A 15,585-nucleotide genomic window follows, 5' to 3' on the forward strand; every position below is an offset into this window, starting at 1 on the left:
CCACATACTCACACACTTGGTCTATTGCCTCCTCAATTTAGCGTTCAAATCCACCAACTGACCAAAAGATATATTTGCCTTTTGATTTCGTATGTCGTCGACAATATCATAGTCTTCAACACCTTGGCTAAGGAGGTAGTCCTTTGGACCAATTTTCCTTCTTCGCCACCTCTTGCTACTTTCTGGTTTGTCTTCTACCTTAGACTTTCCTTTCCTTGATCTTGTTTCCCTCTCTTCTTCTGTCTCTTTCTCCCTACCATGCCTAGCTCTCTTATTGGTCAAAACATCCACATCTTGATGCTCAAGGATAATGATGTTAATAGCTCTACCTTCTCCATTTCCAGGAAACAGTTGTGGTTGTTGTTGCGACGGTGGTGCTTCTAGTGCCCGCTCTTGATGATTTTCTTCTATTCTCCCTCGACCACGTCCATATAAGGGGTATATCCCTCCTCTCTCTCTTGATGGTTCAGGATAATCAGGGGCATAGTGACCATCTTCATCACAATTGTAGCATCTACCTTGTAGCCTTCGTCCCCTACCTCTCCAGGCTGGCTGCTCTTCTCTTTGGTTCCTATTCATTATGTTAATTCTTAATTCTTGCATTGACCAGAAAGATCATGCAAAACCCGGGCCGTAACAGGATCTGGACCTTGAACCACTTGCTCCACTCTATCATCCATTGCCACAGGGACCATTGGTTGCACCACAACTGGCTCAGCGTGTGTCATGCCTTACTCCCACTTTCTCTTGATCTTCTTGCTCTTGGCCTCGGCAATTTCCACGGCTCTTTCAAATGTAGCAGGCTCATCTTGATCGACCTTCTCCCTTACACTTGGATGGAGACAATCCATAAACTGACGCACTTTAAAGAAATCCCCTAGAGGTACTTGGGATGCCGCTTCTAATTGAATCCAAAGTCCGTAGAACTGTTGCAAGAACTCTTTAAAGTTAGCATGAACATCTTGCTGCAAACCTCTCAATTTTGTCGTTGCTTCTATTGCAGTTAGTTTCTTTCCAAACATGACAAAAATTGCGAGCTTCATCTCCTCCCATGTTTGCTTTTTGTCTTTCTCTAAACCTTCAAGCCACTCCCAAGATTCTCCTTTGAGCGAAGAGGAAATACGTGAAGCTTTGCTTTGTCATTCACAATGTGCATACCAAGCGTATGCCACTCAAAGTCTGCATTCTAGTCCTTCACATCCTCCTTCCTTGTGAACACTGGCCGACTATAAGCCATCTCTTCAGAGTCCCTTCTCCCTTGCATGAGTAACTCCACAAAAGTTGAAGTCTTCAACCTCAACCAAACCACCACTTTTCTTCAATGAAGCTCGAACTTCACATCAAAACCGCTTCACCTGGGTGCTGGTAAATTTCCGCTCCCCAGCGGGATCGCCAAAAGATGATGGAGCAAAAGATGTCGTGCGCACACTCACACACCCAGACAACTCAACTCACCACAAGGAATTTGCTTAAATTCAAACCCACACACACCACCAGTCAAGAACTCAATAAAAAAAGTACCCACAAACTTGATTCAAACTCCAAACGCCTCGACCTACAAGCCCTTGGCTGCCCGCAGACACTACAAGGTGAGTCGAGTTGATCAACACTTGAAATCACACTTGATGGTGACCAAAATATACAAGAAAAACCATCACAAAGTCAAAACCTCCAGCCACAAAAGGACATTCTCAAACCATAGCAAAGCCTTCACCAAACTCCACTCTGTTGGACTCTTTGGAGTAGCCCTAACCCTAATGGCACCGATACAGGGTCACATAGTCTTGTAGAAAGCCGCACCTTCTTCCCTCAATTCCTCGCACAAACACATCCATGGAAACCTCATAACTTCCATAGACTCTCCCAAGTGAAAAATTGAAGAGAGAAAGCTCTCATTCACTCCTCCACACACTTGAAAACAGGACGCTGTCAGGTGTTTTTTGGAATGGGCAAAAAACCAATCTCTAGCGCTGGAATGTTTGTTAAATTGTCTCATGAGTTATGTGTGCTTGCAGTTGGTGGTCTCAACTTGGTCAATGAGGGCAGATGCGGTGGTAAGGGTTTTTGGGTCAAACAGTTGGTATGCTTTGTGGTCGTGGTATGCATGCTCCCTCTTTTTGTCCTGGAAGGCCTCAATCCCATGCCCTTATCCATCTCGTTGTTGTGCTTGATACCAATGGGAGCATTTCGGGCTTTTGGCTTTGGATCTAATCATGATGCTTCTATCATGCATGTCATAGGTGAGGTCTCAGGGGGTACATTCTCGTTCATCCAGGCTGACGGAAGAGTCCAGGATGCTTTTGCTCAGTGCATTGGTGGCTTACTGAGTGTGCTAGCCCAAGATGTAGAGTTAAACGTTTCTTGCTCGTCGCCTGGTCTGCATATTAATGTGATACATGCTGGCAGCTATCACAGTTGTGTTGTACACGTGGACAACATTGTCAACTGATTTATCATGGGAGTCAATCATTGGGAGATCAACCGATTGAAGAGGTAAGAAGGACTAACTGAGGATGTAAAAAACAGTTCAAAAGTCGTTGCCAGATATAGAAGGCGGTATGGGGGCACTGAGGTGGCGTAACTAGCACAGTTGAGCGGGAGGGCACTGTCTGAGAGCGGGTGGCCAGGTCAAGCAGGAGGAAAAGCCAGAGACAGGGGAGCATGTTGGAAATGGGAGGCGCACCAGGAAAAGAAGAAGATGGTGGCCGAGGGCGGTGATGTAGCTGGCCTCCTGCGGGTCCAGATGGTAGAGAGGGGTTGCGAAATTGACAGGGCAGCAGTGGTGTGTTGTGCAATGGTGAGAAGGGTGGAGCGAGCCTCCCCTTTGTGTGCAAGAGCAGATAAATAAAAAACATTTTTGATAACTACAGGAGAGTTGTGAGCAGAGTGGAAGCGACCAGCTTTGGGGCAAGTGGGCAAGCAGACTCAAGGGGGACAGTTTTGTGATCTGAGGGGCTGTGGTAAGGCTCGACGAAGAGGGCTCATGACTCTAGTCAGTGTTAAACTTGAGGGAGAACGTCAGAGATAATGGCGACCTTTCGGTGCAGGACATCGTCCATGTTGAAGGGCTCTGATCACAGAGGAGATCCCAAGCTCAATTTTGGAGGATGTTGATCTTAAGTGGTTGAAAGCTCAATGCATGCTGACAGCTGAGTTGCATGTAAGAAGCTTTGCAAATGTGATGTTGCAGGACACGATAAGATCAAAGAGGAAGGATCTTAGTATGCACTTGGTTTGTTTTCCTCTCAACCTGGTTGGCGAGTATTGTAGTTTCATGCTGTGAGATTGCTTTTTTTCCTAGTCGGTGTGTGCTTGTAAGCCCCCATGGCCAAGAGCTTGAGCCGACGATTTTGAGGCGGTCTTGCAAGTTGAGATAAGTAGTGTTTTGGTCGTATTTGTTGGAAATTCAAACTGGCAGAGAAGCATTGCTATAGAGGTGCGCCGCTCCGGCTTTCTTCTGTCATGTTTTTGGTGCCTTCCCACTAAGGACATTGGACTCAAGTACCTTCAGTTTTGGTGAGTCAGATAGCGAAGTGTAAACATGGTTAAGCTCAGTGATGCTTTGTTTCGGATGAATGATGCCATGTAAGGGTTGCAATTAAATTGCCTATCAGAGTTGGACATGCATTTCATGAGTTTTTGTGCTCTAAAGCAGCAACTTGAGCTTCTTGAGGATGTGGTTTTAGATGCAAAGCAAGAGAAATTCTTATTCATTGGCACTCTTCTAGGACTCTTGGGCATTGAGGTTGCTTGAACGGATTTATTGGGTGTAGAGAGCATTGTTGACGTCTTGAAGTAGAACATATGCTTTAAGCATGTAGATCAGTCTTGTGCTTCTTTGTGGGCTACAAATGAGAGCTCTTCTGTTCCTTATGATGATTTTAGTAGTGCTGACGAGGTTGAGTCACATGCTTATGATGAGGTTTTGTCTTTTGATGATGTAAACCTTCATGAGGAGTCATGTGCAACCATTAGCATGAAAGAGGAAAGCCTTGCGTGCATGTATGACAATGAGGGCAATGATGTGGTTAGTTTGGATCCATGTTTGGCTGATTGTAAAGATGAGGGCTTGTCGAGCTCTGTGTACTGGAGTTATTTACCTTTGGATGATTTTGGTTGTACTATCATGATGTCTTCTTTCCTCCATCTGATGCGTTGTCTTGGTATCCAGATGACTTGTGGGTATGTGGGCCCATTTGGGATCCTGATTTAGGTAGTGATCATGTTTGTGGAACTGAGTTGCCTACAGGTGATTCTCTTGATTGTGATCAAAGGGTGGCATGCAGCCAAAGAGATGATTATGGGACTTGTGTAGCTGATGATGATGATCTGGATGACTGGGGATTTGATGAGCCAGATGTTTTCATGGATGAAGCACTGCTTGTTAATGTGGAGAAAGCTCAAAAGCGGATTTCCGTTATGCGGGAATGTCGGCCTCTTTCTAATGAGAATGCTAATATGGAGAAGCATGCCGATGCCATGCATGGTAGCTGGACAGCTTCGGTTACTTTCGATGTATTTGATGGAAGTTTGAACGATGTTGTCCCTCTACTTGGTTTTGATGTAAAGTGTTCGATCTATATAATGGGAAATTGTGTCTTGCTGATTGGTAAGTTTTGTTACACTTTGTGGGATCCTGGTGGCAATCTGCATTTGTTTCGAGAGGCTTTGAGCTTCCATTTTGATCCAGGAGGTCCATGATACTGAATAATTTGTTAGTACAGTGTACAAAGTTTTTATTGAGGTGTTTGAGTTGAGTTTTTTCATTGACCAGTGATTGCCTTGCATGAATAGGTACAGCTATTTCTCTGCAGCTTAATGGAGATGGGTCAGAACCACTGCACATTATATTTTTAGCAGCTTTTGTTGCCTTCTATAGTGTGGGGCTCTTGTTAAGGCAGAGAGGACTTTTCATGTGCTTCCTCTTTGGAATTACATATCCTGGACAGTTCTTATTAGAAGCTACATTGGGCAAGGGCTAGGCCTTCATGATGTGAAGAACATGTTCAGCAGAGTTGAAGAATGGGATGCATTTTCATGGTCTATTTTGATGTCTGCATATGTACAGCATGACCTGCGCAAGATGGAAATCCCACTTCATCATCAGAGCTACAAGAAGACTTCCTCCATAGTTTTGGGGATCGTACAGGAGGGTTTTCACTATGATGTGAGCGTTGAACACTCTGAGCAAGGGTTTCATTTTGGATATAAATGGGTACCCTCCGTGGCTAGTTTACAGGGAAGAATGAATCTCTGCTCTCACATTGGCAGGGGTAGGCAAAAGACAAGAAGGCAGTGCTACAGAGTCTTGGCAGTGTTGGCTGATGCGTCAATTGAAGCTCTATCAGAGAATAAGGAAGTTTCTATTTTGTGGTTTAAGAAGGACCTACGGCTTGATGACCATGTAGGCCTCTCCTTAGCTGCAGCCTACGAGGCCCTCCTTCCAGTTTACATCTTCGATCGATACCTGCTTTGTGGTTGGTCACTTGAGATGCTTGAGGAGTTAGTGGCAGCTGTAGCTGAATTGAAGCTTGTTTTGCAAGGGGTAGGTTCAGATTTAATAATCAGGCATGGAAGTGTGAAAGCTGAACTTACTGCCTCGGAAGGAGAGGTAAGTGCCACATCCATCATTGTTAAAGAAGAAATGGAACGTGAGTGGCAGGAAGCTGTATTTTTCTATTGCGGATGACAGTCTGAAAGACAATGGAAAGAGTTTCTTGCGAATGCTGGCTGCATCTAGTAAGGCGGATAGTAGCATGAGAGGCTGGCCTGTTCGAACATGGTCTTGGTGAAGCTTCCTCATTGAGTACATAACAGTGGGCGAGCATGGTTTGCCAGTAAGCACTGAGGAGCTTTGAACACATGAAAGGTGAGCAGATTTTACCTGATGCAGTGACTTTGGTTTGAATCCGGAAATCGTGTGGCACTATAGGAGCGACTGAAAAGGGTGTAGAAACTCATACTGAAATTGATCACATAGGGCTACTGGGTGCTGATACCATGCTAAGTAGTGTTTTGGTAGCCATGTCTACCAAATGCGGTTTACTTGTGAAGGCACAAGAGGTGTTTGACAAGCTTTCTGTTAAGAATGTAGTGTCTTGAAGTGTTCTCATCATAGGGTATTCTGAGCATGGCCATGCCAAGGAAGCACTCAACTGCTTCGAACGCATTAAGCAGTAGGTGTTACTCTTAATGCAGCCACTTTTCCTTGCATCTTTAAAGCCTGTTATAACATAAGAGATGTAGAGAAAGGCAGATAAATGCATGAGCCTATTATCAAGAATGGCCTGTTGAAGAAAGAGAATTTCATTTGTAGTGCATTGGGAGTTTTTGCTGCTGAGCATGAATGCTCTAGCAGACTAGGGGGGTTGGCAAGCTATGTCAGGTGTTTTTTGGAATGGGCAAAAAGCCAATCTCTAGCGTTGGAATGTTTGTCAAATTGTCTCATGAGCTACGTGTGCTTGCAGTTGGTGGTCTTGACTTGGTCAATGAGGGCAGATGCGGTGGTAAGGGTTTTTGGGTCAGACAGTTGGTATGCTTTGTGGTCGTGGTATGCATGCTCCCTCTTTTTGTCCTGGAAGGCCTCAACCCCATGCCCCTATCAATCTCGTTGTCGTGCTTGATACCAGTGGGAGCATTTCGGGCTTGTGGCTTTGGATCTAATCATGATGCTTCTATCATGCATGTCATAGGTGAGGTCTCGGGGGGTACATTCTCGTTCATCCAGGCTGAAGGAAGAGTCCAGGATGCTTTTTCTCAGTGCATTGGTGGCTTACTGAGTGTGCTAGCCCAAGATGTAGAGTTAAACGTTTCTTGCTCGTCGCCTGGTCTTGCTCGTCGCCTGGTCTGCATATTAATGTGATACATGCTGGCAGCTATCACAGTTGTGTTAACACGTACATGTGGGAAACATGGTCAATTGATTTATCATGGGAGTCAATCATTGGGAGATCAACCGATTGAAGAGGTAAGAAGGACTAACTGAAGATGTAAAAAACAGTTCAAAAGTCGTTGCCAGATATAGAAGGCGGTATGGGGGCACTGAGGTGGCGTAACTAGCACAGTTGAGCGGGAGGGCGCTGAGGGTGGCCAGGTCAAGCAGGAGGAGAAGCCAGAGACAGGGGAGCATGTTGGAAATGGGAGGCGCACCAGGAAAAGAAGAAGATGGTGGCCGAGGGCGGTGATGTAGCTGGCCTGCGGTTTTTCTCCTCTGAGTGCCTCCCCGTGCTGGCGGGTCCAGATGGTAGAGAGGAGTTGCGAAATCGACAAGGCAGCAGTGGTGTGTTGTGCAATGGTGAGAAGGGTGGAGCGAGCCTCCCCTTTGTGTGCAAGAGCAGATAAATAAAAAACATTTTTGATAACTACAGGAGAGTTGTGAGCAGAGTGGAAGCGACCAGCTTTGGGGCAAGTGGGCAAGCAAACTCAAGGGGGACAGTTTTGTGAGCTGAGGGGCTGTGGTAAGGCTCGACAAAGAGGGCTCATGACTCTAGTCAGTGTTAAACTTGAGGGAGGACGTTTGAGATGATGAAGACCTTTCGGTGCAGGACATCGTCCATGTTGAAGGGCTCTGATCACAGAGGAGATCCCAAGCTCAATTTTGGAGGATGCTGATCTTAAGGGGTTGAAAAGCTCAATGCATGCTGACAGCTGAGTTGCATGTAAGAAGCTTTGCAAATGTGATTTTGCAGGACACGATAAGATCAAAGAGGAAGGATCTTAGTATGCACTTGGTTTGTTTTCCTCTCAACCTGGTTGGCGAGTGTTGTAGTTTCATGCTATGAGATAGTTTTTTTTCCTAGTCGGTGTGTGCTTGTAAGCCCCCATGGCCAAGAGCTTGAGCCGACGATTTTGAGGCGGTCTTGCAATTTGAGATAAGTAGTGTTTTGGTCGTATTTGTTGGAAATTCAAACTGGTAGAGAAGCATTGCTAGAGAGGTGCCCCGCTCCGGCTTTCTTCTGTCAACGCGAACGCTACGGGACTGCACTAGACCACCTGTATGAACATTGCTTCCTTCCCCACACAGAGAGGTGAAAGTGCCAATACTTGGCTTCCAAAATGCTCCTTCAGATCCAATACTCACAGCAGCGTCATTGATGTGTCAAATTGAAGCCTTTTCACACCATTTTTGGTCATGTTTTGATCTTTTTTTACCCAGTTTTGACCCCCGGCGGGCGTTTTTCGTGGGAAAAACCAAAACGAACTCCAAAATTCTGTAGGCTTGATCCTTGATACCCAAAGAATTTTTTCACATCCCCAAATTCTTTTTCTGACCACTTCTAGGGTGGTGCACGCATCACCGCACATGAGGCACCGTAAATAGACAATTATTGCATGTCTCAAACTTCTCGAGCGGGATGAGAGTACCCATACTTATCACTTGCATTATTTACATTCTAGAAAGCTCAAACACATTCTCTAGAGCCAAAATGAGCCACCTAGAACCATATCCAAGGCCCCGGTACCCTATCCGAGCATGTACATGTGTCCGACTGCTAGCACACGAACCTGCCTATTCACAATGTGTACACGTTGCATCTTTTTCAAACTTGAAACCACTTTCCAAATGCATATATTGACATATTTTTGTACATATGACCATGCATATAAACGTTACTTTGTACACGCCAAAAGCGGTCTATCAACGTTTAAGGCCTCAAGTTCATCCGAAAGTTAGGGGTGTCTAAAACTGACAATTTGAGAAAATTGTGAGAAAATCGTCGCGGTTTTGGACATATTTTTGACTTTTTCTAACCAAAGAACTTGAACACTTTGGAATAAGCCTTCTTAACTCAAGCTAGAGTAGTTAAGCCCAGACATCATGTCCTCTTTAAAGTCAAAATCAGCTTATACAAGCTTCAGGATCCTAGCGATAGACGAGCATCCGCCCATAATGGATCTTTCAAACTTGTAATTGATAAAAACCAATTTTGTTGAGAGTTTGGATAACATGTCATGAGATTCAAAGATTGTATTAAGTTGGCGATAATGAGGTCAACGTATCCAGGTGCTTAGAGCCCTACCCAGAAGAGCTGACAGATTACAAGCTCTTATATTTCTATATATATGGAGTCGACTATCAATGGAAGTCTATAGTTGTTGACAAGTATGGACGAGAATACAGAGTTGTAGAAATCATAAATCCATGGATTGCTTTAGACATAGGTGGATCTTTGGTCAATGAAGGACCACAGATACCTCCACCAAACACGAGAATTTCTACGAGAATTCCAAAAGGGGAACCACCTGGATATGATCATAGAGATGGAAGACATGCCTTCTCAAGGACCAATCTCCAATATAACAAATAATCCCTTTGAAGAAGAACCTAGGTATAGTAGAAGACCTGAAGCAAGAAAAGGATTGGGAGAGTCTATGGTTAGAGTTGTACACAATCAGCGAGTTAGACCATCCCAAATCCAAAAATGGGTAAACAAGAAATACTCTAGAGATAAAGATCCGAGAGATCACGTAGCGGCTTTCAAAAGAGTCATTAGAGTAGAGTAAGTTTTGGATTTTGCAACACAGTTTGCGGGATTGGATTGACTCTAGAAGATGACACGGCTACATAGTTTGACTCAGTAGAAAGAGGTGATTTTGAGACTATAGAAGAGCTGTTTGAGGAATTCATCGAAGAATTCTTGCAGAAAGGCATACCTCACAATACGGTCTTGCAAATCCATAGATTCAAGCAAAAAGAGAGTGAATTAGTGCGCAAAGCAGCATTACGGCTCAAGAGATACATCAAGTTATGTCCAAGAGCGAAACTCCCTATGTAAGCACGGTTAATGATGATCTTTATCTAGGGAATGAGACATGCGGATCTTCACAAGGATCTACATATGATAAGGAGCCTGATGTTAAACAAATTGATAAAAGAATCTATTTATCTGGTGGATAATTGTGAGAAATATAAAGAAAATTATTGTAATACTCAAGAGGAAGACACATTCTCTCAACGTAGTGATTCACAAATAAGTGAGTCCATTGCAGAACCGGTGGCACCTATCCATCAAGAAAAGTTTATCAATGAAATGGTCAAGAGGTTAGCTCCTCTTGTGAATTCTGATTCGAGGGAGCTTAAGTGGTGCAAAATTGAGAGAAAATGGACAAACCATATGAGAGAAGAGTGTTACTATTGCATGGAATATGGTAGGGAGAGGTATGTACAACCTAATCCAGTAGCACCTCCTCCACCTAGAAACGCTATAAGGAATGCGCCAGGACCAGTAAGAGTTTCAAGTCCGCAGCTTATCTTAGGACAATAACCTTTGCTACTAGGTGCTAGAATATAGACATGAGGTACATGCCAATGATGGAAGCATCTAACAAACAAGTACTAGTACCAAATCCAATAAATTATAAAAACCAAAGCAGGTGCTGCCCATCGAAGTGTCAGAAGATGAGAGAAACACATGGAATGGTGAGATCGGTACAACCTCCACCTCCTATGTTTTGACCTGAAGAAAGAAGGTACGAGATGGAAGAAAGGACATTGCAATTCATTGTAAATAGCGGCTTAGCTGGGTCAAAGCCTACTTACAGCCATCCAAAAGATAGATTGTCACAAAAGCCATGATAAGCACTTGGTCAAACAATTTCCTCAGACGGAGATCACACAAGTAAATGCCTATTGTCTTGGCTGTGACATCATTCACTTGATCCCCAACTGTCCAAAAATCCAAACCGAGTCAAAAAGATCACAAGGAATGTCTCAAGAATCATTCAGCTACCCAGAAGCTCAAAAAATAAAAAAATAGTACCAGTTTAGGTATTTACGAGAGCGCAAGCTCAAAAGGAAGCTGCTGAGAACCTAGAGACAGAGAAAATAGAAACTGACACGAGTCTAGAGATGTGTGAGCCAAAGACCGATGCACTTGGTCAAAAAATGAAGAGCAAACAAAACAGTTAGAAAGCTAGAAAGATTAGGATGAAAGCACGTAAGGAACAAGAGCAAAAATCCCTAGCTGAAGAGCTTACCCAAGCTAAAGGGAAGATAAGACAACATGAGCAAATGGTTGCACCTTCTCTTATGCACATGTCTCAACCTTCAAAAGAACCATCCACAAATGAGAAACCGAGAAGTGCTAGTTTGGGAGGATCAATATTGGTCAAGAAGGTTAATGATCCATTAAATGCCCTCCTAAAAGTCTATGAAACACGAATAAAAAACAACCAAACCCAAGAACAGATATTGATGACATATTCATATGCAGAAATAGAAAAGGATAGGCTTGAAATATTCCAAAAAATGATTCAAACAGCCCAAGCTTTACTAGAACCACCAGTTGGAAAACCTAAGGAGGTCATCCCTATCTAACCTGCACCATTAAAAAGAGCCAGATTTCAGTGACCATGGACCCAAGCTCAAGGACCCCCGCATTAGAGCCAAGGATAGTGTTGAATACCACGGATAACTCTTTCGAGGGATTTTACGTAGCTATACCTGACAGTTGTAAAGAAATAGAATAAGTTCAAACATGTGGGCTACTATGGGAAAAGGCCTAGAGAAATCTGGTGTTAAAAAACCAATGACTCAAATTGAGGAAGGGGATCAAAGAGCTAGAAATTCCTTTGCTAAATACTAGACCAATGCCATTAAACAAGGTTGGAGAGTACTATGAGGGAGAAGATGGGAACACCACTCTTCCTGTGGAACTACAAGCTGTAAAAACCATGGCTATCCTTGACAGCGGATGGCGTTTCCATCGCAACAAAAGATATTTGGAAGAAATGGGAAAAACCAGCAATGAGGGCTACTAGGTTGAAAGTGCAGCTTGCAGATAGACACATAGAAAGGCCCCTAGGACTACTAAAAAAAGTAGTCGTTACTTTTTGTGGCATTGAATATGAGAAAACCTTTGCTATTGTTGACTTTGGTAAGAAGAACAACTATGATATCATTCTAGGAAGACCATTCATGAGGCAACTGAAAATGGTCCAAGATTGGGGTTAAAGACATATGGAAACCATGACAAGGATAAACTTAAAGGAACATAGTTACAGGGATGTGACGAGAACACCTATGGAGGAGTTTGATTTTGCTACTATTGCAGGATTAAAACTTCCAACATGGTTGGGTAGGCCTAAAGAATTGTGGTTGTGTGGAGCTTTGCAATGCGGAAGTTTAAAGAGAGGACTGTATTTCACAAAGGGCAATTGAAGATAAGGATTATCCCAGACACCTTTGTTGAGGAAGCTTTAGAGCCACTTGAATGGGAACACATCTTGGCTACTCTCAATGTGTGCGCTATTCAAGACGATCCAGCAACAAAGTTTTGTGATAAAGATGGCTATGATGTCGTTCCTTATTTTGCATTGAGTGTAATCTGAGAAAAAGAAGATGAAGAAGAAGACAAGTTTTATGACTCCTTAGAGTATTCGAGCTTCAAGAAGATGCCAACAATGGAAATCTAGACAACCCAACAAGTGACGTGAACAATACTTTAACTAATTCACGGTCTTCTGATTGTCCAGATCAAAGACCCACGGAACAATGTCATTGCTACAAAATAAAGTGCATCAAAAGTGGATTCCAAAATCCTCGGTGGAAACGCAACTGCAACAAGCATCCTCATATGTGGCTCCTATACATGAGGAAACAACTCAACCAAGAAGAACACAACCATGTCAATGAGCTAACGACATGCTAATCAAGTGGATAGAAAATTCATCCCAAAAACAACAACCCAAGAGTAAGCAAACAGTAACTTTCTATAACCAGCCAAACCACATACTACATTTTGGTTTGAGTTTTCGCTCCTATTCTAGGGAAAACTGCTGAAATTGTCCGAGGAAATTCGTTGTTTTTGGCTACATTCTCTTAATCATGATCACGAGTAGTGCTTCCGAAAGAGAAGAATACTACATCAAAAAGTTTAATGGCTCAAACTTTGTCATTTGGTGGCAGCATATGCAAGATGTTTTGATCAACAAAGGCTTGATCACACCCTTGCGTGAAAAAAGAGAAAATGTCTACACCAATGATGAGTGGGATGATTTGAATGAGCATGCTATGGTGACCATTCACCTGCACCTTGGTGAAGACATTTACTTTAACCTGATGGATAAGACCAACGCCAAATATTTGTGGGATGCTCTACGTCAGGCTTGGGATGGAAACAATGCCTCGAACAAGGTTTTCTTGATGAAGAAATTGATGCGCATTAACATGAAAGAAGTCAGTAATGTTAGTTCTCATTTGAATGAGTTCAACGTGTTTTTACAACTTACTTCAAAAAGTCTCAATTTCTAAGATGAAATGAAGGCCATTTTCTTTTTATGTTTGCTACCATCGTCATGGGATACTTTCAACACAACCATAAGTAATTTTTCACCCAATGACAAGCTAGATTTCAGTAGTGTTGCTGGTGCATTGCTAATGAGGAGATTCAACGCCAATCTCTTGATGCAAGTGGGCATAGTGATGCATATGTGGCTAGTGAAAATCATGACAAAACGGAATTTTGAAGGCAACGTGGTCGTAGCCGTGGTCGTTCACAAGATCGCAGGCAAGGTTGTAGCAAGAGTCGCGGCAAAGACATGTGCAATGTAGAGTGTTACTGTTTCCATAAAAAGGGACATTTGAAGAAGGATTGTCGCACAATGCAGTGTGATAAGGTCAAAGAGAAAGCAAAGTCTAACAAACCTAAAAGCTGCATGAAGATTGAAGAGCTTAATGTGGTTGAGACTCCAACCATTAAAAAAGTTTTTGAAGTGTCAAATGATGTGTTGAATTTCACATTGGATTTGAGTCCTGTTGCATTGTTAGCTCATGATGAGTGTTATGCACAAAATTGGATTGTGGACTCAGGTGCTAGCTTTCATGTAACTCCTCACAAGGAGTGGTTTTTTACGTACACTGCCATGCATGGCACAGTGAACCTAGGAAATTCTTATAAGCTTGAAATTTGCGGTGTGGGTAGCATTAAGTTTTCTATGCGTAATGGCACTGAGTTTATGCTACATAATGTGAGCATGTACCCAAATTGACAAAGAGTTTGATGTCAGTTGGACAGCTGGATGATTTGGGCTACACTACCATATTTGCTCATGGTTCTTGGATCATCAAGAAGGGAAATATTTTCATGATTAAAGGCCAGACTTCTAGCTCATTGTACTCACTTTACGTCTCTTTTGTCAAAGATAATTCTATTTATGTAACAGAGTTGTCGTTTACAAAGTTGTGGCATAGCCGACTAGGACATATGAGTCAAAAGGTAATGAAAGTCTTGCAGGGTTCTGGTTAGGTTCTGGTTATATCCTTGTGTTATATTACTCTAACTTTTCTTTATGTGAGAATTGTATCTATGGCAAATAGACTAGGTTGACATCAAAACCTTTGTACAAAGAGTTAGGGAGTCCTCTAGATCTCATACATAGCGACTTGTGTGGACCTATGCCAGTCAAGTCTCTAGGGGGAGCGTCATACTTCTTAACATTCATAGAAGACTTTACTAGAAAGGTTTGGGTTTATCTCTTAAATCATAAGAGCAACGTCTTTAGTGTCTTCCAAAAGTTCTTAGCATTGGTAGAGAACCAATCAAGTAGAAAGCTTAAAGCTTTGCGCATTCACAATGGAGGCGAGTTTATGTCCTTTGAGTTCAAGGACCTTTGCAGCAACAGAGGCATTAGAAGGCAGTTTACCATTCCTTACACACGCACCCAAAATGGTGTGGCTGAGAGAATGAATAGAACCATTCAAGAACGGGTTACTTCTATGTTTTCTACAGCCAACTTACCTCAAGAATTTTGGGGAGAAGCTATTACGAGATGGCTGCTTACTTGATCAATCGGTCACCTAGTACACCACTAAAGTACAAGGTTCCGTAGGAGATGTGTACGAGCAAAGAGCCTAGTTGTGACAAATTATGTGTATTTGGGTGTGAGGTATTCTCAAATGTGGCAAAGACGCTTAGACAAAAGCTGGACCCCAAATCACAGAAGTGCATCTTCATTGGATATGGTGTAGACGAAGAGATGGGTTATCGTCTTAATTTGGCACTCGAAATCTAAGAAGGTTATACATAACTCACAGGTGATATTCAACGAGTCTAAGATGCATAAAAAGCCAGTGAAAGACATTGAATATTGTAGAGTATGGTTTGAGGATGTATCCTCACCACTAGTTACACAGAACCTTGGACGAGCAAGTGATGTACATTAGGAAAAATGTGGACTCTCCTTGGGCCATATAGGATTAAGGTTAATTAGGCCCCAGCCAATAGGAAGAGAGCAATGTATATAAGTTTAGAACCTAAGAAAGTAGAGAGAATAATAGGGTTTTCCACTCATTTATTGCTTTGTATCCTAGAGGGAGGTGGATGGGTAAAAGAGGGAGGGGGAAAAAGGGAGGGGGGGGGGGAAGTGGTGGGTCCACAGATACGTTTTTGCAAAAACCCTAAAATTTTAAATTAAAAAAAAAACTTAAATTCAAAATATTCTATCCAAACCTACCCTATGATCAAAAATTCATTTTCTCACTCTAGAACCTTTTTCCCAAGACTCCCTTCCTCCATAGCCCCTTTCCATAACACAAAGCTTCCACTCTCTCTCTAAACTCTTACACCTTTCTCCTTCTTCAAGCTC

General features: G+C 42.8%; 2 protein-coding genes and 1 pseudogene across 2 annotated transcripts; all 3 read left to right on the plus strand.

The window, feature by feature from the left end:
- Positions 1 to 2,176: 2,176 nt before the first annotated feature.
- LOC147459517 (uncharacterized) lies at positions 2,177 to 2,515 on the plus strand. Its single transcript, XM_086510778.1, has one exon. It carries the CDS (start codon positions 2,177 to 2,179, stop codon positions 2,447 to 2,449), a length of 273 nt encoding a protein of 90 aa, XP_086366904.1. The 3' UTR covers positions 2,450 to 2,515.
- A 34-nt stretch (positions 2,516 to 2,549) lies between these two features.
- LOC147459518 (uncharacterized) lies at positions 2,550 to 4,701 on the plus strand (annotated as a pseudogene).
- Positions 4,702 to 4,991: 290 nt separating this feature from the next.
- LOC147459519 (uncharacterized) lies at positions 4,992 to 6,255 on the plus strand. The gene has a single exon (XM_086510777.1). The coding sequence runs from the start codon at positions 5,003 to 5,005 to the stop codon at positions 5,687 to 5,689; it is 687 nt and encodes a 228-aa protein (XP_086366903.1). The 5' UTR covers positions 4,992 to 5,002; the 3' UTR covers positions 5,690 to 6,255.
- Positions 6,256 to 15,585: the final 9,330 nt, after the last annotated feature.

This window comes from Adiantum capillus-veneris, chromosome 4, assembly GCF_014529385.1.
Source record: "Adiantum capillus-veneris isolate H3 chromosome 4, ASM1452938v2, whole genome shotgun sequence".
Taxonomy (NCBI): domain Eukaryota; kingdom Viridiplantae; phylum Streptophyta; class Polypodiopsida; order Polypodiales; family Pteridaceae; genus Adiantum; species Adiantum capillus-veneris.

Coding starts and splice junctions, on each gene's coding strand:
- LOC147459517 (XM_086510778.1), top strand. CDS start 2,177: ATGGGAGCATTTCGGGCTTTTGGCTTTGGATCTAATCATGATGCTTCT.
- LOC147459519 (XM_086510777.1), top strand. CDS start 5,003: ATGTTCAGCAGAGTTGAAGAATGGGATGCATTTTCATGGTCTATTTTG.